The sequence below is a fragment of the Rhipicephalus microplus genome, chromosome 4 (assembly GCF_043290135.1).
Source record: "Rhipicephalus microplus isolate Deutch F79 chromosome 4, USDA_Rmic, whole genome shotgun sequence".
Classification (NCBI taxonomy): Eukaryota; Metazoa; Arthropoda; class Arachnida; order Ixodida; family Ixodidae; genus Rhipicephalus; species Rhipicephalus microplus.
In genome coordinates, this window is record NC_134703.1 from 29990245 (window position 1) to 30012817 (window position 22573).

Genomic DNA, 22573 nt, shown 5'->3' on the forward strand with positions numbered 1-22573 from the left:
AGCGCAAAATCGAAGAGAACAGCAAGGAACACAGAAAGATACATAGCACCCTGTCATACCTTTCTATCGTTTTCGATTTTGCGATTCCGAGTTTCAATGGAGCTTTAGGTTCAGTATTTTGACCCAACTCGGAGAATCTTTGCGGGTACTGATACCGAAAGCTGGCTAGCGTTCTATTGTAATGTGGTATTTATTTTGTTATCCTTTCCCAGTATCCTCTGCTTGTTCTCCTCCTGAAAGAGTATGCAGATGTTGCGCCTTCTCTTCCGGTGGCAGTTGTCGGCTTCCTTTCACATTTCCTGTGTGTTCCTGTACGTTTTTCTACGACTGACCATCACATAACAATATTAATTGGGTTACATTGTACTCATGAAGGACAGCATACGCTAGCACACTGCATTTAAACCTCCACATTAGTGGAGCTGCTGCTTGCACAAAATTTGCATAAAAGAAAAAAAAAACGAAGAAAACTGAAATATTGCAGTTGTTCCACCGCATCACTTTGTGATAAGGTGCAGCGCTACAGACCACTGTCTATGCTGCTTTCTCATTCGCCGAAAGTTTTCAAAGTTGTTTCTACGAAGCTCTTGCTTTGCTGTAGTCATTTTTGTTCCCAGAGAGGTGATTTTGATGGAGCCATGCATTCAATGTAAGAGTTGGTGATGTGAGTACTCTAATTAGTTTGCAATAAAGATATCAGCACACCTATATATAGCTTTTCTCTACGAATTAAGAAACTAGTTTTTCAACAAGCATGTTTTGTTCCTCTTTTTTAAACTTCAGTAATTCGATATCCCTCTACTGCTATGACAGAGGGTGGGGACTGTGATAGAAGACGATTGTTCTTGCTGTATGATAAAATAAAGAACACAGTTTTAAGACTACACTTAATTAACCAACAGCACGTGAGGCTCAAGAACTGCAGCTGTACACATTAGGTTGTGTTCATAGGTTTTTATTAGATTGTGTGTAGCAAAGAATTAAAGCTAATGTTCGGAGGCTAGCGGGGTCAAGCACTTCGCTTGTGCGAGAGCGTGTATGCTTTGCTTCGCCGGCATATTGTATCGACAAAGAACACCCGCCTGCCGGCCAAGACAGGTGACAAAACAAAGGAAAGCCATGTGGTTAAATGCTTGCAGATCAATTATGAATGCTATTGAAACCCTGATATATAATTTTTTTAACCAATCTGTGACAAAGACTTAGGTGTAGACTAGGAGATTGGTGCATACTTCTCCCAATCAAACACAAACACACACAAAATCCTGGTGATACCTTTGAATAGAGAGAGGAGCGATAGAAAAATGATAGCTCATTTAATTGACACTGTGAATTCCATGAAATAAATGTCATGCAATATTGTACAGTGCATGCAAAAATGACAAAAGCACATGACAAAGGGAGACGAGCACAAGACACATTCAGAGTGCCACAAGCGTGCATGGCCTGGTTGTAAAATGGAGGAAGAGAGTGGTTGTACAAGTCAAATCAATACAAACTGATTATAAGGTGTCAAGGACTCTGCCACAGAACCAGCAATATTGAAGTTGGTCACACTTTGCATGCCCGATATGCTCGAGGAAAAAAAAAATGTATGCACATCATACAAATAACAAACTATGCCGATGCACGCTATCATTGCAGGGTACCTAGGAACAATCCACCCCTGTGGCCACACAAAATATCATCAGCTTGCTTATCAGCTCCTTGACTTTGTGTGCACACATGTTGACGTGCCGCAGTTTCCAGTGCATGACTTTAAGAAGCGAAATCAACTAGCAATTTGATTTCTGCACAAAATAATTTTAAAAAAACAACGACCATGACGGTCAATAATAGTGAACCCTCACAACCAGCCAAGTATCATTGTGTCAACAATACACAACACACAGCATGTGTGGCCGAAATCTTAGCACCTTGCATGATGCAGCCATAACCTGGAAATTCTGCGAAGTAAAGAATTGTGTTTGAAATAGCAGTCCTTTCAAGACAAAAGGACACATTTGACATCGTTAAAGAAAACAACTCAAGTCCAAACTAATCGTGCCGTCAATGCCATTACCCCGCATTACAGGATGCTGCCGGTTTACAAGTAAGCAGCCCTTGCGCATTGAACCTAAAAAAATACTTACAGGTTACCTAGGAATTCACAATATCTTGCAGACAATAGGTGGATAGCAAAATGGCGCGTCATCTGCTACAGTACTTTTGGTTCAAGAACTACCCGTTCGCTGCTTCAAGGTGGCAGCTGTGCAGTGTAATTGGGGAGGGAAAAATTGGTAGATCCCATGTACAAAGGGAATCGATGATATGCGAAGCACGAATGAGGCAGGTTGAATTGTTATATTAAAATCAGCACAACGTTACGAGGTGGACGTAAATTATGCCATACATGATTTCCACGTCATGATTATCATGTTTGCGCCTGGCATATATGCTCGTCGTCCATTCACGTCACGTAATACCAAATTTGGTATATGTGAAGCTAGAGAAACGGCCGAGAGCACGCTATGTGCATAGCATGTAGTGATGTTTTACGTGACATGGATGTAACGATTATCATGTTTGGACATGTAATTTATCTTCGCCATCTATTCATGTCAGGTAATACCAAATTTTGTATATGTGAAGCCAACGAAACAGCCCCGAGTGCACCATAAGCATAGTATGTAGTCATGCTCTAACATGACACGCATATCATGAACATCATGTTTGCACCTTCATTATCCGCTCATGTAACGCCAAATTTGGTATACATGAAGCTAGCGAAATGGCCGCGAGCGCACTATGAGCGTAGCAGAGTCAAGTTTTACATGACACGCATGTCATGATTATCATGTTTGGACGTGTCATTTACCTTTGTCATCTGTTGGCGTCACGTAATACCGAATTTGGTATATATGAAGCTAGCCACACGACCGCAAGCGCATCATGAGCGTGGCATGTAGTCATGTTCTTATGCGACACGCATGTCATGGTTATCATGTTTGCACCAGTCATATACTTTCATCATCCATTCAACTCAAATAATACCTAATTTGATGTATGCGAAGCTAGTGAAATGAGTGCAAGCGCACCATAAGCGTCGCATGTAGTCATGTTCTTACATGACATGCATGTCATGATTTCTACATGAGGGCCTGTCACTAACATTCCCCATGCAGTCATGTCATACCATACCAATTTTGTGGTATGTCATGTGAATGAAACCACCTCAGAAGCAGCAAGCCCTTGACATGTAAATCATGAGATTCGTAACATGCATGTCATTATTTTCGTTTTATGACTAGTCACTTGCGCTCGTCATACGGTCATATTATGCCATACCAATTTTGGTATAGACTTCATTATCCAAACAGCCAGGAGAGCTAAATGTTGTAGGCGGCTAGATAGATAGATAGATAGATATATAGATAGATAGACAGATAGATAGATAGACAGACAGATAGACAGACAGACAGATAGATGCGATCATACTCGCCGAAGTTCGCTAAGATATGCTTCGCATTTAGTGCATCCAATTTTGTGGCATGTTGTCGCCGCTCGTTCAATGATTGTGTTCTTCAATTCTTTTTGCGCATTGTAGAAAAAGAAGCGAGAAATGGAAATGAACAAACACGAAAAACAATAAGAGGCGAGTTTCGAGCGCAGCATGAGGTTATACTTTGAAACATGAGGGAAGATTTTGCAGAACCACCTTAATTTAGTATTTTAAAGCACAAACGGTGATCACTTCGAAATCACTTACACCTACGGGCACATGCTCCCAAATGATAGCATGCGCACAATGACAACATAAGTACTCGTACTCTGCCTGATCAAGTACCATGATATACATGTATTTGCATTGCCTATTCTGCATCGCTAACGGTCAGTCAAGTACGTGGAAACAGCTGAGCGCGTGAAAGGAACACGGGACAAGACGGCTGCTTTATTGATGATATCGTGGGATGTAAAAGAAACAAAGTCGCTTTTGAAGCAACGAGTAGCATGGTATGGTGTCTCTAGTATGTCAGACTTTCTACCGTGAAGTGCCAATAGGCTGTGTTATGTATGTTGAGAGCCGAGAATTTTGCATATATTGAAACACAATGTTCGAATGCACGAGGGAATGACATCTCACGTAAAGGGAGATGGAAAGGCGTAAAAAATGCCCCTACCTCCCCGAAGGAAATTGCGAGAAAATGCAAAGTATTGCGCAGCGTCCATAACGGTGTTTCGCACGTGAGAACCCAGCGTTAGGACAATAATGTTTTCTTTTTTTTTTCTTGCACTGTGTAGCCAATAGCATCATTCGCAGCACTTGTAATTTTTCTGCTGCGAGAAGCGCGGTATGCTCTTCCAGCTCTAGTAGCTAGGATGCACGGTTAAAAAATACTATTAGGTGAACAAAACAAACAGCATTCTCGGCTCAGCGTTTCACAGCGGCGTCTCAAGCACACATTTACAGATGTTCTTGAAAGGTGCCCAGCCAGCAAACGATCGAGAGTGAAGCATGAGCGGATGGGAAAGTGGGGTGCAAGGATAAGAGAGAGCGAACAGCGAGAGAAGGAGCGGCAACATAAAAGTAACTAATGTCACCGGTGAGAAACATGAAAACAATTGGGTGGATATTTCGTGATGCTATGATGTGCTGAAAAATTTTTGTATGTGACAAAACACGCACGATCATGCTTTTTGCTACTAAATTCAAACCATGTGCCTGGAGGCGCACGGCGCTTGAATGAAGAAATGACCGCTCGCACGATTATAACTATCTCCTATCTCGTAGTGATTGTGCTTGTTTTTCAACTACAAGCTGCATAGCACTTTAAGGTGAAATTTGTGAAAGAAGAGCACCATAAGTGCTGGGTGCAACACGCAGAAAGCGACGGCATCGGCAAGAATGCTTCTACCGCGGCACGGCATCTCGAACCGGAAGTCAATGCAAACAGGCGCCGTAGCCTGCAATCCTTTGCGTGAGCCACGATTTTGCTATTCACCTATTGACATATAGCGTGGTGCATTGTGTATTTTGTATCCTCTTCGTACAGACTAGGCACACTAGGCAAAGTCAGGTGGACCTCTTATCTCCAATGCTAGAGGAGGCTTTCCACAAAAAAATGGCTAAAAGTTGGTTTGGGTCAACTATTCTGATTTCCAAGACACTTCTGTGAAGGTTTCCACGCCTGTGTTAGCACTCTTCACAGCACATTTCCGCAAGACTTACATGCTTAAAAAGAAAATTCCCATTCATACATCAGATTTAAAGTCACCAAATGTTTTACCGAAGAAAAATAAAATAAGATTACCATACAAGCCATTAACTAAATTGTACACATGTGCTATATCAGCACTTACAGGTCAACAGTCTCATAAAGAACAATGCCCTGTGGAGGGTGTCTCACATTCAAGTCCACATTCATTAAGCACAGCCTTCTTGAAATACTACAAAGCCACAGTAATAACATTTTAATGAATTTTTGCTCTAGCACTACTTCCCAATATATAAATAAAACTAGGATTCCAGAGCTACAATACACACTGAACGAAGGCAATCAGGGGTGAGAATGTGACAGACATGTGAGACTACTATATCATTGGTAGCAGTTATCAAAATCAGTGTTATTTTTCAGCTAACAGGCTCGGACAAGGACGTTACATGTGAAGTTACAACAATGTGAAGACAGCAGCCTTTTTCAAATTAAAGAAAGCAAGACGCTTTGAAAACCAATAAATGAATGTCTGCAACAGAGGTATGAGCTATGAAGTGGTAATCAATTTAAACTTGTAAGCTAGCAATTAGTGACTACAGTGGCTCTGCTTCAGGCCTACAGAATCTAGCATGACACAAGCACAGAGCACAAAGTGTCTAAATGATCACAAAGAAATTCCTTCAATTAGAACTTTATTGCTGATCAAGCCAGTCATATTTTCACTCATTTTATCTTTGTGAAGTTCAATGACTGCTTGCTTACTGATATCCCCAACAATACACAATGATTTATAAGTAGCTTAAATAGGCTATTAGAGACTTGCGCAACCCATTATGTTTTACGAGATGAATATTTCTCATGTAAAATGATGCTCTTCTGACGACATATTCTTAAGCCCATAAATACGAATTCATATGTGAATTATTGATATACAAGCTTTTATTTCTCAGACAGAATAAACTACATCACATTAGCAGACAACATTCTTTCGTAATATCCAAATTTAGTGGTGAACTTGCACTGAATCAGTCCTATATAAATCCCTCATTCTCATGGCCAGGTCATTACCACAGTGGCCTATATTTTTGTAATTAGCCATGACATCAGGATGGGGGATAACATGACCAACTAAGGCAGTGCTTTAATAATGTGTGCTCCAACGATTGACCCGGTAATACACTTGACGAGCTACAATTTCCTATCCTCATGTGAATGCAAATGATTACAAGGATTAACATTCCAATCATGGTGTGTTCAGATGGCAATTAAACAATTCCTTAAGTAAAAAACAGAACAAAATATTGACAGACTTCACTTTGCTTGCTCTAATAACAATACACTTATGTCTACTGTTGTGGCAGGACACAACAGAGTTTGCTTAGGCAAACTGATGCTGCACAAAAAAGAATAAAACAATACAAAAAGAAGTCTGAACATAACAGAACAATGCAAAGAGCTGTCATTTTTCGCAATGGAAAAACAAATGTTCCCCTTACTGCAGGCTGTCACATCACAGAGTAGATGGCAGAAGGATGAAAAAGCTCTATGCCCCCCTCCAAAGTTTTCCTCTCGGACTGTAGCACGATTTGGCAGACCGAAACTCCTTTCTGAAACATGCAAGCTAATAGCCAACCTTCACCACACGATGCCTGCTCTTCACTTGGGCTCCACAGGACTTGTACAAAGTAGAGCTGTATTCCACCTATTGAATGCTGCTGCCTTGGGCAGGAATTGTGGTAAAGCAATGAAAGTGAAAGGTGACAGGCTAAAAAAACGCCAGCTCGTTTTATCTTGGAGAAGTCTCGTACATTTTTCTCGCACATTTTTTTCACTTCCTGCCCTACAGCACCGACTGCGATGACAACTTCAGTCGCTGCTGCTTGACCCACTAGAGCTTGACCTACTACGCCTACTCTTGCGACGAACCGGCGTCCTCTTACGATGCCCTCTGCGGCTGCTGCCACGACCATCGCTGCTGGAGCTTGAACTCGAGCTCGATGACCTCGAACTGGAGCTGGGCGATCGCCTGCGGCGCATACGGCCTCTGCGTGAACTTCCCCCACCACGTGAACCGTCCGAAGATGAGCCACTCTCGCTGCGCCGCCGACTTCGACCACTTTTGGTTCGCCTTCTGTCGCTGCTGCCACCGCCATCTGATGACGAAGATGAAGTTGACGATGAAGACGATGACCGCCGGCGCCGGCGCTGCGACAACGATCTGTTCCGACCTCGCTTGCGGCTTCTAGATCGAGAACGTGATGATAGCAACTCATCTTTCCCTCGCCGCGATACTTCCCTTGTTGTCTTGGTAGCAGAGCGGGAATGACTCGTTGATGCCACCGGCATCTTTGTGGCTGTGACTGCTGGCTTGTTCGCTGGTTGCTCGGCTTTATTAGCAGCTTCTTTGGCCTGGCCTGTGCGTTCTGGCTTAGTGGCTGCCGAGGAAGACTTGGCTGCCGAATGGCTCTTGTCCGCAAGTCCTGCTTTCTCTGGCTCTTTAGTGGATGAAGGTGGTTTTGAAGCTGACAATGACTTTGATGTAGACTGTGATGACCGGTCTGGCTGCTTCGGTTCAGTGGACTTTGATGTGGAGGGAGCACTCTGCCATCGGCTGCTGGTGGATGGTGGCGTTGGCGTCGCACCAGACGTACCGGGAGAAGTCACACTGAAAGCAATAATAGCAACTGCTGACACCACAAGTAAAGTTCATTCAAGCAGGCGCCGAAATAAACCACTCGGTAAGAAAAGCTTCTGGTGGAAACCAGACAGTAAATTACTACAAGCTGAGTCATCACAAGCATGTTTGCAGAATAATACGTCAAAAAAAACTATAGTCATACCACAGACGCTGGATTAAAAAGCACACGAGTACGGCCCACCACGTGCTCCGAAACCAGCTTGACAGGTCTATTTACCCAGACCATCACTGCAGCGCCACCGGGAGGGGCGTTGTGTGCGCCCAATCGCATGCGCGGTGCTCTTTCGGTACTTACGATTGAGCATGCGTATCTTTGTGTGACCTGCGAAATCTTTTTTTAATATTCCTCTAGCGTGTGCCCTTCAGGTAATTACCGACCTTGCTTCTACATACCTGCAGCCCTTGCAAATTTTCGGTATTGTCAGGCCTGAGATGCATCCTTGCACACCAATCAGTTTTCGCAGAAGAAAGAGCTCTGAGCACATTTTAATGAGATCCTATAAGATAACAACTAACCGATCTGGATGAGTTACACCTTGTCTAATGCATCGAAATTCAATATAGTAACTATGAGTATGTTGCTTCAGATTTAATGATTTCATTTGGAATATGTAACCTCAATTGCAGTTGCCACTACTCATCTCACACAAAGTGAGATAGACTTTTGACTTCCTCAAAACACGCCTATAGCATTCAAACAATACAGTATCAAATGCAACAGCCACGAAATGATACTTAGCATGTGTGTGGTCTCATAAAGGTGGACTCAAGCCTCTTTTAAATTTTAGTGACCAACTTAAATGCTGGCAACTGAGAAAGCTGTTGTGAAGTGAATAATATGAAAACTGTGAAACGAAAAGAGCGATGAAAGGCTGAAAAACGTGAACACAACTGCTTTCGTTCCTGCTCTTTCGAGTGCTTTCGTCTTTCTTTGTCACGACGTTCTAATGATAATGCAACTAATTCAACTTTACGTTTAACAGTGAACACATAATCGGAACAAAACGCGAGAAAATATTTTATTTATTCTCAATTTAGGGCTGATCTTGGATTTTTAAAACTTTTTTACCTCTTTGCATAATAAAATGAGTTTACAATTGCTTTACAGCCGCGTCAGTGATATTTTTCAGAGAGAACATTCGGTTATTTGCATATTAGATGGCAACACACACTCACACACACACAAAAAAAATGTGCTCTAATCCACACCCGACAAGCATATATGTTCACGTTCACACCACCACAGCCGCTGGCTGCAAACGTTGCATCTAGAAATCGTGACACCACCTTCTAGTTTCCAGTTTTCTCTTGGCTAGTTTTTGATTTTTTTTTCTAATTCCGAGCTTATCTCTAGTTTTCATTTAAAGCCTGCCTTTCAGCCCGTGCCACCTCTGTGATTAGTTTCGTTTCATTTCCGAACGCTGTCGCGCTGCGGCGTCGTGCATTCTCCCGCAATGTCGTGCGGTACTAATGTTTGTTTTCGTAAAAACCTCGTGTGTATACCTTCCATTGAGAAAGTTCGGCTGTCTGAGGTCATTTGCGGGATGGCACAAAGACTCAAACTTACCTCAGCAAAACATGCAGAGGCCAAAAGGTGCCGAGAAGCAGCTGGTGGGCAACAGGACTTTGTATTTGAAACAAACATATAGTACGTAGATGGCTGCAGACACACATGTTGAGAGCCTCTCACCAGGAGAAGGTGAGGAGGCTCGTTTTGGAACGAGCTGCCGTAGGAAACAAATGGCATGAACACTCTGCTATACTTGTCTCTGTTTAACACATTATTTGTTATTGTTGTTTTGTTCTGCTTTCAGCTTGCACGTCCAACTTTTCACTTCTGTGCCTATCGACTATAAAACCATCTATTTGGTCTTTTCACGTTGGCCTCTCCATGGGCACTGGTGAATCCCGATAGCACTGCAACGCGTTTGTGTTCTGGCAGTCTCCATCACGATATTCTGACATCTATTACTGTTTCTTTGTTCCATGTATTGTCGACGAATTGGCACCTGTGCTCGCTCCAACGAAGGCTTGTGTACTTGACTGCCCTACAGAAGCCGTGGTTTTGTGATGTGTAAACATAAGAATGTGGTTCTCACTTGACCCGGCCATATATAAAAGGCTGGGGAAGTGAATGGCACGTGTATATATATATATATATATATATATACATATATATCTTGAGTTTATCCCTGTAATTTCATGATTTTGTTTCTAGTGTTGAGGTCTATTAATGTCAGCTTCATTGCTCGAGATATAAGCCACTCCATGCCAGTATGTATATATACAGTTAAACCTGGATATAACGAAATTGATAAAATTACCGGGAAAATTCGTTATAAAGAAGATTTCGTTACGTGCAGGTTCGGTACGAAAATTTGAAAATTAAACGCGCAAATCCAACAAAAGTGGGACTGAAGGCCGAGCTAACCCAAAACACTTACTTTACAGTAAAAAAACTGTTATTATTGCAATAGAAATTATGTGGACACTCTCGGGGGGGTTTTTGCCGTCGCCACCATATTCCGTAATAAGTACAAATTGATAACATGCCCCCGCGCATTGTAACTTTCACGAGCGGATAAAAGCGCGCGAGCGCTACGGGAGCAGATATCAAAGGAGTTGGCCTATCTCCCGTGTGTTAGAACTGCCCTCGAATGCTCACAAAGTGAACCGCCCGTCTTGAAAAAGCATGAAACAACGCTGGGAGGAGGGGATCGCTGGAGTAGCAATAATGAACTTGGATTTTAAGGGCGGTCGCGATCGCTGGCGCCCTGGCTATCTCGGCGAGTATCAGTGCGGTTTCAAAAGGGACTGTGTGAAAAGAGCACTTCTGCCTGGAGCGGCTGTATTTGTTCACACCAGCGTTTTAAAGGAGTTCCGCCATATTGGATCCAAAAGAGTCGGCTGCCAGCATTATATTACATTTTTTTGCTATCGCGTTCATTGCATTGCATTCAACATGCCGTCGTGTTGGCAGAACTGATTGGCTAATCGCGAAAGCTACCAGCTTGCGAACTCGCGGCGCAAGACGGCAGCACGTGACGAGTCTACCTCCGAAGATCCGTCGTCACCGCGGTCTCTGAGAGTTTCCATCAGCGCCTAATCCGACATCCCGTTGGTGGTGATGACACGGTTGTCCGAAATAAAGAAAATCACAGTTTCACCGCAAGGGTGAAGCAATAAATGCGATAGCAACAACTTGGAATGTAATTATAAGAACGGCAAGCAGATCGAAACGTGCAGCGCGATGCTCACGCACAAATGATGCACGAAAACAACGCATACAAAGGATGAGAGCGAACTGACAACCTTTCCCCTGCTGTTACTTCGCCGTGCTTGAAAAGCGTACCCTTTTCGCAAATGGCGCCTGTCCAGCGAGCGAAGTGGTCTTCGTGTGCCCGGGGTTACGTTTGGCCCGGAAATTCCTCTGGGAAGACGCCATTGTGCGTAAGCCAGTCTGCTAGGATGCTTTCAACCCCATCGGCGCCCAGTATGCAAGACGCTGTCCTGCAGATGTTCCAGGTAGCAGTCGGGTCTCAACTAAAGCTTCACGTGACAAGCATTTTGTTGAATGGGCTCGAACAGCGTGGGACGGCGCCAATGTGGCGGTTCTCTTGGAATCAACCTATCGACTTGGCTGTTGCCGCTGACGCAAAATCGCCACAAAAGCACTGACAGCTTGGAAGCGTGGGAACGCATCGAAGAAGCCGTTCTCAGGGATTGAGCGTTTGGACTGCCATGTTCAAGAGAGTTCTGGAAGTCTGTAGCTGAAAGCAGCCATCTCCCCGGAGGAGCTTAACTTTCCCACTCCGAACACTACCTCCTCGCCATGCAGTGCCTTCAAGGCGTAGGCCGAATGCGTCATTGTGTGTTGCACTCGTGATTACCATTGGACATTTTCACCCACGTTCTTCCTCTCACGAGTGGCCCAATTTCTGCACCCTTTCTAGTGGGTGGACCACTGAGACATCACGTCACTTGATTTATGGCAAGAGTGGTCCCCGACTTCTTCGGTCCTCCATGTAAGAAGACGACGGGCTATAAAAGCCGAAGACATTTTGTAAATAAAAGCTGCAGCATGAGCTGAATCATGAGCTGAAACTTTGTACATAGTTGATTCTCTCTGAATCTCTGTACAGTTCCATCTTTCAACTATCATGTAAATAAACCTTAGTTTTATTTCTCTTATGAACCCGTCTCCTCACTGGCGAAGATCAGCTATGCGGACGACGGCGAGGAGCCAGCTACCATGAAGAAACCCGCCGTACCTGCTATCGACCTCGAGCCCTTTACAACTGGTGGCAGCAGTGTGGGACCGCCACCATCAACCTCTTACTCTTTACACCGGCAACTAAACGCAATCGTTTCGGTCAATGTCGAAGACGCGCGATTCTCCCCAGATAAGGATAAGCACACGCGCATCTTATACCCCCCCCCCCCCCCCCCCCATTGGCGGTGCAAAGTACGCGTAGGAGATAAGCGCGCGTCGGCGCATTCGTAACACGGCGGGCGCCGAGCGCGGGCGGATTTTTTTTAGTTTATATATATATATATATATATAGATAGATACGTATACTGTGAATGACGGCGGCGGCGGCAAGAAACCAGCCAAGTCTGTTCATATAGTTGCTGTCAAAATAAAAAAAAAGCAAAAGCTGAAGGTAGTCGGGAGCCACATCATGCGCGCGCAGTGAAACGATGCACGCACGCACAGTGTCGAAACGACACGAACACATACACAGATTCCACAGAAAACTATTCGATAAAGCGCTTTCTATATGCAGCGCGGCCTCACATATGTGACGCTAACGAAAAGCATGGCCCTGCCATCACGCCAAAGTATTCTTTTTTTATTTTGGTTTGGAAAGGGGGGGGGGGGGGGGGGTAACACTCACGCATGCGCCCACGGCGGCGAGAACAATGGCAACGCCGGCTCGTGGGGTGCAGGCCCGCCTGCCCACCTCGAGCTCACACGTGCGCATGAACAAGCCCTCGCTCTCGCCTGGTGTGCCGTGTGCGCCGTCTCCGCTTCGCACTTCGTCGTCGGAGGGGCAGCAGCGGGAGGTGCTTGCTCTTACCGAAATGCGGAGCAAAATTCCCAGATTGTCCGTGGGGAAAATTCGTATTATCAAGGTTGTCTCGCGCTGTTACTTTGTTACATAGAGGTCAAAAATACATGTGCTTCTAGGGAGCAATGACGGGGAATAGAAAAACTTCGTTATAACGAAGAATTCGTTATATGGAGGTTCGTTATAAGCAGGTTAAACTGCATAACAAATTTGAATGCCACTTCTAATAGTGTATACTTTTGCAGCCTCTTTAACAAAATTGCAGCGATATGTCATCACTGCAATAAATGAGATTAAAAAAACACGCATTAAAACAACTGAGTGGGTCACTGTCGTGACAACCACCAGCTAATTTGCTGCGGCTGCAGCCCTGAGGGAGCCGCCACCACCCGTTTCCCCGTGCCTCCCGTCCCCGCCGTGTCACGCTGCAGCGGCCGCAACTGCAACTACAGCTGACACGCGCTCTCCTGTTGAAAACCGCTCGATGCGGCAGGCCGTACTATGCGCTTTTTCATCCTGCGGCCGTGGTCATACAATACGAGCCTTTTATAGGCAAGCTAACTCTCACAAGCCATTCTTTAAATTTTAAAAGAAAGTACAGATGCTGTAATGCTTTCTATGTACCTATTGTTTTCAATAGCTAAATAAGAAATTTGGCTTAGAAGACAAATGAATGCACACATCACCATAATAGTTTCAAAACTTCATTTCTCTGAAGTTCACTCTTCTCTCAAGTTAAAAGAGTGCAGCAAGGGCTCACCTGCTCCATTTCACCTGTGACAAGGGCAAGGAACTGGCAGTGTTGAGGCCAGATGATATCTGGAAAACATATAAAAAAATATTAAATCACGACTGCTGCCCCTACAAACAAAATATCTAAATTTATTACTTTATGGCTCAAAACCAATTCTCGTTTTCAGTACATACTGTTAGTATAGTTTAGTCAACTGATTGCAATTGATGCTCATAAATTTTCAAGAATGCAGATCAGGCCATATAAGTGCAGGTTACTGATGTATGTATGTTATATAGAATTACTTAGACAGGCATTCTATATAAAATGAAGAAAATCTTAATGTGTAGTAAGCAAGCAACCAAAATTTCCAGACTTTAGCGACTTTGATCTCCTTGAACTATTGCCATACCCAAACCTATGTATCTATTTACTTTTCTATACACCATTCACTTCATTTGCCAAGAAAGGTCCCACGTCAACATTGTATCCAAAACGATTATCACAGATGCTAATTAGAATCCCCCTAGGTCACATCTTCTATTCTTTACAAAAGTACTACATATATATAAAGTCACCTTGATAACAATTTTGCTCAAACAGAAATTTTTACTTTTTATGAGGTGGTTGTGGGGTTGCTATCACCCCATGTAAAGTCGTTTGCACCTCGTGGTGCACAAGTGTTTCGCAATTAACTGTATTTACGGCTCACAACCATGAAGCGGTAGGTAGGTGGGGTTGTGCTAGCGAGCGTTTATCTTTATCATCATGGTTAGCGCGGTAGGGCCAGCAGCGGCGAGGCTGGGCGGTGGTGGTGATATTTTTATTTTTCCCAGAAAAAATAATTAAAAAAATGGAGGGGGCCAGTACAGAGACTGGTTGCGCTATTTCAGAGGAGGTCGGCTGGGATCTCTTGGGATACCGCAGCCTCTACTGTGCGCTGGATAAGCCAGTGTTGGTCTTCTGGCTCGGAGGCACGTAAGAGGGACTCCCACGACTCTGGGGTGTTTGTGTTGTCTGTGTTGTAATGTGTGCACACAAACACCATATGTATGAGTGTCGCCGGATATGAGCAATGCTTGCACCTTGGCACTATCTATTCTGGGAAAATTCTACTGTATAGGAGGGAGTGTGGGAAGCTGCCAGTCTGTAGTTTGTGCCATTGGACGGCCTTGCGTCTTGTTAAATCGTGGTGTGCAGGAGGGTATACGCATCTTCCGAGACGGTAGTACTGTAGGATGTCTGGGTGGCAGCACATGGCACATGAGTGGTGCCCTTTGGCATGAGGCGGCAGGCGAGAACGGTCGCCTTCTCGCAGCAGGTCTGTGAGGACGGCGCCGCGCGCCGTTTTCCGTGGGCGCATTGTGGCGCCTCGAGCGTTAGCGATGCCGCCTTCGCGTTACCTTGTTCGTTATTATGTTGTCTAGTGTATTGGAATATTGTATAAAGATGTATTCTAGCATGTTGATCACTACTGATGCATTTGGTTCGGCTGATATCGTTGATGTAAAAGTAGTTCAATAAACGTGTTCTTTGAATTACTTCGACAATGTCAGCTGTATCCGTTCGTTCCAAGAGCGCCGATCGCATTACGAGACCCCACAAGGTTTCACAACGCAAGTATTCCTACATTGGCTTGTACAAAGTTGCCACTTTGCAGTGGTTACAGCGTATTTGAAATTACATGAACATCAGCTCAATATTTTTTTTATATTATTCTAACCGATGCGTGATGTATGGAAAAATACAATTGACCTATTTTCTCACCCCAGCTGCCAATCGCAGCAAAAAAAACCATCAACCACAAGCTAAAAAACACAGTAGTGCTATGAGCATCACCTCATCTGGTTCTACGCCTGGCGGAAGTGGTTCAGTTGGGTCAAGCAGCTGTGCCAGCGGAAGCCTAGAGTGAGTAGCTGCAGAGGCCGCCTCGTCGGTTGCATCTTCTGTGGGACCGCAAGATGACGGCGGGAGCTCTTCAAACTTGCGTGAGGGGCGTGACATCGTAGTGGAGCCCTGCTGCGTTGACGAGGAAGAAGCTGCTCCCTTTTCAGAAGCTGACCGAGACACCGTCTGTCGGCCCGTCGCGCCTGCACTGCCACTTGATTTCTCAGCATGGTGGTTTGTCTCTGTTGATCCTTTTGAGGCTTGCTTCACAGAAGACGACACCTTCTAAACAAAGAGGAGAAGCGACAAAGGTTTCGTTGCGATAACCGTCTCTCTTCTTGTTCACCTTCACGTTATATCTTTGAGTATTCATGCAGCATTTGAACAGAACCCCAGCACACACACAAAGAAGTCCTTAGAAGTGTCTTACGTGAGGTCTTGTAGGTCTAGAGCTCTTAGCGGAATGAGAGAGGAGCGACCTTTGTTGCTCGTCTTTCTGAAAACAAAAGCTCACAGTGAGGCTCTAACTAACGAAAACAAAACAGTGAACTATTTGTGCTAAGCCCCCTCTCCTCCTCCCCAGCCAATGTCACTTACGGTAGACTCCTATTAAACGAAACCTGAATGGCTTCGTTTAGATGTAGTTTAGTTTATCAAGAGAAAAAAGGAGTAAAAAAATTCAAGTAAAAAAACAATCATATTAGAGACTTTTGTTTAATGGGATCTACTGTACTTCAGTAGCTCTAATTTGTGGCATCTTTTGTTCTGGGCATGTTGTGTACTATTGAAATGAATTTTGTATAAGCCAACTTCCAAACTTTGATCACAATGATGATAAATTTATCTCATGCGCCTCCCTTAATGCACACCAAGTGCAACATGCACAAGGGCCTTTATTCTAGCTGTGATCAACACTACCTCAGTTGTAAATGGCAAGTGCGTTTTTCAGAGATGAAGTTGTCTCAGCTGGAAACATGGCCATACGTCCCACAAGGGCCAACATGGATTTGCAAAAATGTGAAAACAGCTTATTGTGCAAGTTCATGGTTCTCGTCCGAATACATGTGAATACACAGATCTCAATAGCTGTTTTAATTTAAAAGCTGTTTCAAATGTCTGGGCATGAAGAAAATTTCCACAGAACAAAAGTGCACTGATTTACACAAACAGGAGGCCACATCAATAGCAGGAAGCAAAACAGAGCATGTTCCTAGAACAGTGTCTGCTGCCACACATACGAATATAGCAAGCATGCTCTTCTGTATTGCGCAACAGCAGAGACCTAGACCACTTTTCATTTCAACACCACATATTCAAACACATCAACAAAACAAAGGCACTAAACAAGACTTGTCAAAAAGTCAAGCTGCAATATATGTGACCTACGCTCTAATGTGACATGTGACCTTTTTATGAAAAGTTCAGGATGTGTCTGCTATTGGAGTGGAGAAATATACTATCTTCCAAGAAAATGCAGCTGTAACAAGGGCAGGTGCTGGTTTTTCAGAATCTTCGATCCAACACCTATTGCCGCCTTCTTATCCCATTTGTTGCTGCTCTTACATTCAAACTGGTGTGCCTTTCTCAGTCCGAGCAGTGTATGCTGACCATCCACAACAGTTCCATGCCTTGCATTGTCATGCTTACATAGTAACAATCTCTGTCAGACCATTCAATTTTGAGTGTCACAATGTCCACTGAATTCGGCTATTTTTCACCACAAGAGTGTGCCCCCATCTATAAGTCATGAAACTTCTCCACTTTTGTTCCGTCAGGCAACCTTAGCAGTGACGTCTGCATAAATAATTCATCCAGTAGCTTTTGAATACACTTCTATAGAAGTCTGGAAGTAAAAAGGTAGCAGGAGTCTTGGAAAAAATAAAGAGCAGAAGGCAGCTAGCCTTATAAGCAATATTACGAGCTTTTCAACTGCATGTAAAGGATTACTAGTAGTCAACTCTGACATTTCTGATGCAATTGACTAATTATTATTTACAAGGCAATGAGCACATGAAGGAGGTCCCCCACAAACCTATATATTATTAAGATGGGCCAAAGACAGAACACCAGGACCCAAGCTAATCAGATACACCTAACCCCCTAGTGTGGAAATAACACTGCACACTATAAGTTCTGCAAAATACAGCAAAATTAAAGGCTCACTAACAAGAAAAACTTTGCCACAGCAAAGCATGATGCTCCAAACAAGGGTTCCTCTAATGAAAAAAGCCTCTGGTCACAGGTTGGACTCCCATACCAGGTAAAGCTATGAAGCTTGAAGAGACAGCCATGTGGGTTTCCCTTTGAGCTTTGTGATGCCCTTGGGCAGAGGGCAAGATTCCCTTCAAGGTCATAGAATAAGGCTCAGGAATTTGTGCTGCATTAACATATCAGAGCTCTGAACACATTACCACTTTCATAACGCCTTTGGTAATGTATACACTCGGAATGGGTAACTACAATACAACAATGAAACAGCTAAGCAGCCCCAAGCTTAAGGGGGCAGACTGGTCTTAGACATAGTTTTGGTCATGTCTTCAGTAATCTTAATCAAACTGCACAGGATTATGAAGTTTTTCGGCTGATTTCAAATATTTAATTAGTTTTCATGTACCTCATCTTGTTCCTGAGATAACTTTTAAGTTCACCTCCTATTGTTTAAAGCCACCAAAAAAAAGTGCTTAATTAAAAGTGATATTTAAGATATACCGACATAGACTAATGACTATAGATTGAAAGTTTACAAGAGTGTTTGTTTTTAGGCCTTTCTCGGTTATTTTACAGCAGAATGAACTATCTATTTTCAAAAGCAGTTGGAATTGTGTTACATTTTTGATGAGTGATTAATTAAAAAGACTTGTGCTCTAAATTCTGCTTCCATACTTGCATTCTACACACATACAGGTTTCCGCTGCAAAAAAAATTCTTGTTGTACCTGCCCTAGCTGCACAGATATTGAGGCCTCAAAATTGAATAGTCGTAAATTTACTTTTTTGAGAAAAATGGAAAAAACTGAAAATGCACAGCTTCTTCAAAAAGCAACAATCATGGTGCACATGTTTTGCAATCCTCATAAAGGTGCTCATAATTTCGTAGCAGAGGTTCTAACACAGGTGCCAGTAAATTATAAAGAAGCCTCGAAGGCTCTTCCCCCCAATTTCTTGCAGGTTCTGCATGTTAACAGCACCAAAAATCTGGACAGTTAGAATGACATTACAAGAAAATTACCACTTCTTGGCATGAGAAAATTTGCAGAGAAAACCAAATATGACAATTTTTAAAAATTAATTTTTTTGTCATTTTTTGGTCCCAAAAACCACTCTGCCCCCTTAATAAACTTTCATAAGGAATGTATGTTACAGTGGCCACTTTCACAGAGCCACGAGAGATGCCTCAAATGCACCTTAATAAAAGTAAGAGCAAAAAGCAAAGCAACGCTTACACGACTCTGAGGAGATTTTGCCCGGTTTTCTCGGCTCCTCTCTTTGTTGGATGTCGTCAGGACATCGTGCTGCCTCGGTCCTGAAGATCTCCCGCCACTTTTGTCTTCGTCTGGCCGCTGTCGTGACTGTCGATCCCTCGGTGAACGCGACCGTCTCCTTGGTGACCGCTCCTCCCTCAAACTCCTCTTGGACCGCGGCTCTTCCTCAAACTTGCGCTGTCGCTGCCGTGGCGGCTCGTCACCACCGGGCAGAGGCTGGTTTTCGTCCGTGGCGTTTCGGCGCGGCGACCGCCGATTGGAATCGCGATCACGCCCTTCTCGGCGGTCCCTAAAGCGGTCACGATTTCTGTCTAGGTTTCTGTCATGATTGCGGTCAGCATTCCGATCACGTCGTTCTCGTCGCTTATCTGAGGGGCTCGGACTGGAAAAACAAAATATATTTTAGGAAAAGCACTGGTGTTGGGTTTTTTGAAAATGGTCCCACTTCTGGCTCTTTTACCCTTTTAGGACTACTTTACAAGATCACACAAGGTAGTCGATCACACAAACTGGTGCTTTTTCACGGTACAGTGCTTCAAGAGCACTTATAAATTCTATTCAAGAGCAAATTTTCACAGTAATGTTAAAATTATTACTAAAATAATGTCACAAAAAGAGCGCATGTAAAAAGTCTCCAGTAACATACATTAAAGTTATGCTTCGAACAAACCACATTACCTACCATTCCACTACTGCGTAACGTCAGCCTTTTCTCTCTTCTGTACTGTGCTGCCCTACCAATGACACACTACAGAAACGCTGATGGCTTAACCAGCGAGACAGCTGCTAAATTTGAAATAAAAGGTTATAAATAGTAATTTTTAAAGAAGTATAGTGTGTATCTCACCTCCGTCGTGGCCTGTTTTCTTTTTCCTTTTCTTTGGCAGCCTGTTCCGTATGGTTGGTGAGCTCTCCCTCCTCAGGTAACCTGCAGGAAGAAGTGCTCAGAGGTAGGGGCTCGAGACCTGACGAATGTACACCATATTGTTGTGTTTGAGTATGTTTAAGTGGAGATATGCCAATGCAATATTAGCCTGATCTACTGAGCACTACTTGTATTCATTAATATTACCGTAATTACTCGAATCTAACGCGCACCTTTTTTCTGGTTAAGCGAGTCCATAAATCGCATGCGCGTTAGAATCGAGTACGAACAAAAAAATTACGGTCAATCTATTGCCATCGGCAAATCCAAAATGGCCGCCCCCTACGTGCGTCGGCATGGCGCGTCGGCCATTTCTGCTTATGTGTTTCCCATGTGCGGCCCTTCGTACGTGTGCTGAGGAGTTAGTCATCTAGTAGTGCATTAGCATCGACGGCGTGGAAGAGCCGAATCCAAAAACTCGAGTGCACCATGATGCCGCTTTTAAAAGAAAAGTCATCGCGTGTGCAGAAACGGACGGAAATCGGGCCGCATCGCGGTCGTTCGGAGGTCCCAAAACGTGCGTGCGGGACCGGCGGAAACAAAAGCAGAAGATTGTCGACAGCAAAGCTTCTGCAAAGGCTTCAGTGGACCACAGCAGGGTTGGTTTCCGCAAATTGAAGAGCTGCTCGGCGAGTATGTGCTTGAGCAGCGAGCGGCACAGCGGCCCGTGACAACAGAACTGCTCCAAGAGCGGGCTATGTAATTAGTCTTAGAAAAAGGTTTAATGCGGAGCCAGTTTAAAGCGAGCAGGTGCTGGCTAACTAACTTTATGAAGAGGAAAGGCTTTTCCCTCCGAAGGGGAACATGCATCTGCGAAAAGTTTTGCGGAGGAGTATGATGAAAAGCTTCACAGTTTTCAGAGGTTCGTCCTAAACTTGCGGCGCAAGAACGGCCACCTGCTTGGGCAAATCGGGAATGCCGATCAGACGCCTCTTTACTTTGACATGCCTGGCACCACAACCGTCGAGGAGAAGGGGGCGAATCAAGTTCGCGTGCTGACATCGGTCCACGGTAAAACTACAGTGACAGCAATGCTCTGTTACACGTCAGATGGGCACAAGCTTCGCCCGTACCTCATATTTAAATGAAAGACGCTCTTGAAAGGAGTTGTTTTTTCGAGTGGTGTGATCGTGCAGGCCAGCGAGAAAAATGGGTGCGCGTTGCAATCGATGTCTTACGTTTTTTTTTTTTTTTGCGGTGGAAATCGGGTGTGCATTACAATAGAGGGCGCGGTAGAATCGAGTAAATACGGTATTCATGGGACTGACTGTTTCAAAACAACAGTGAAGAGCTAGTCTATTATGTGCAGCTCCGGAATGTTCACATTTGAGCAGTTACCATTAAAGGGACTGACAACTGACTTTTTTCGATCTAGTTTTTTCCTGCGCGACAGAAAGCTTACCCTGCGTAGCGATCACAGCTGCAGTAGTTAATCCCAAGAGCTCGTAGTCATTTTATAAGCAGTATTTTTCGATCTGAAAGGTTCTGAACACGGTAGTGCTTTTCATCCGGCAATGGTGAGTATTGATAGCGATGCTGGTAGCCTTTCTGGTGGCTTATGCACGCTGTCGTTGTTCTTATTTCGCAGGATTTCCCGGAACTATGCTTAACCACGTTTATTCTGCCCTTTACAACAATTTTTGAAAATAACAAGCCGTTAGAATGAGACGGTGTGGCTCTATAGAGCTTCCAAGCATTTGTACCGCGTCACCAAGCCAAGTAATCTAAAACAGAACTGCACATATGTCACGCAAAGGCAGCGCCACTTCAATGCGTACTACTAATGCAAGCTTATACGTATACTTTTATAAAGTATTATCTTTTGCTATAAAGAATCAAACAACATTACAGTACTAATCAATAAATTGTTGACCGTGTACCTTAACGCATGGTCACGTGACAGGGCATTTATGATAGTTCATGTTTTTGCCACCAGAGATGCCACAGGCCATTTCTTGCGATTCTCAATGTAGAACTAAAAATAAAAATCCACTTCAAACGAGAAAAACAGGTTGGTTTGAGTCACTATAAGGGCCAATCTTTCCATCCGTGAAGTCGTCTCATTTCACGTTATGGGCAGTTGTTGGTCCCTTTAAGTTAAATAATTAGCTGCTTTCGAAAACAGTCAACCCTAGGCTGCATGTTTTCCAACCAGAGAGACATGCTGAAGTATAGCAAAATAAGCGCCTACAGTCGAACCCCACTACAACGAAACTGACGGGGCGAGGGAAAAAATTTCGTTGAAGTGAAAATTTCGTTGTAGTGAAATCGAAAAAAATATAGCTGATCTGAGCTAGCAAAACAAAGGAACGTTTATTCTCAAAATGCAAAAAATTTCCACTGCTTCCTATTCTTTTCCAGCAGCGTCACGACCTGATTCTCACCCATGCATAGCGAGGCCATGGTGAAAAGCACGCTTTCGTCCACGAACCAAACAGTTGAATTAACACGTTAAAACCAGCAGCTGTTCGCCATCAAAGTGTCCAACAACGCCAAGATGGAGGCAGGGTATTGTGGAGCAGCGACTTTTGCATTATTCTATCATCCATTTTAACATCCATCATTTACAGGGGCTGATTTTG

The 22573-nt window shown here is 43.9% G+C and overlaps 1 protein-coding gene across 4 annotated transcripts in view; it reads right to left on the reverse strand.

Annotated features, from left to right (window-relative positions):
* Window positions 1-1297: 1297 nt before the first annotated feature.
* The window catches only part of LOC119171812 (uncharacterized), a 39507-nt gene continuing 18231 nt past the window's right edge, over window positions 1298-22573 (reverse strand). For 3 of the 4 annotated variants that reach the window (XM_037422663.2, XM_075892416.1, XM_075892417.1), the window contains 6 exons: window positions 19914-19994; window positions 19028-19448; window positions 16016-16081; window positions 15538-15870; window positions 13726-13784; window positions 1298-7860 (listed from right to left, as the gene is read on the reverse strand). In XM_037422663.2, coding sequence (XP_037278560.2) covers window positions 7062-7860; window positions 13726-13784; window positions 15538-15870; window positions 16016-16081; window positions 19028-19448; window positions 19914-19994 — 1759 coding nt within the window. In that variant the 3' untranslated portion in view covers window positions 1298-7061. The remainder of the gene's footprint in view (window positions 7861-13725; window positions 13785-15537; window positions 15871-16015; window positions 16082-19027; window positions 19449-19913; window positions 19995-22573) is intronic. The other variant, XM_037422662.2, reaches the window with a different exon arrangement.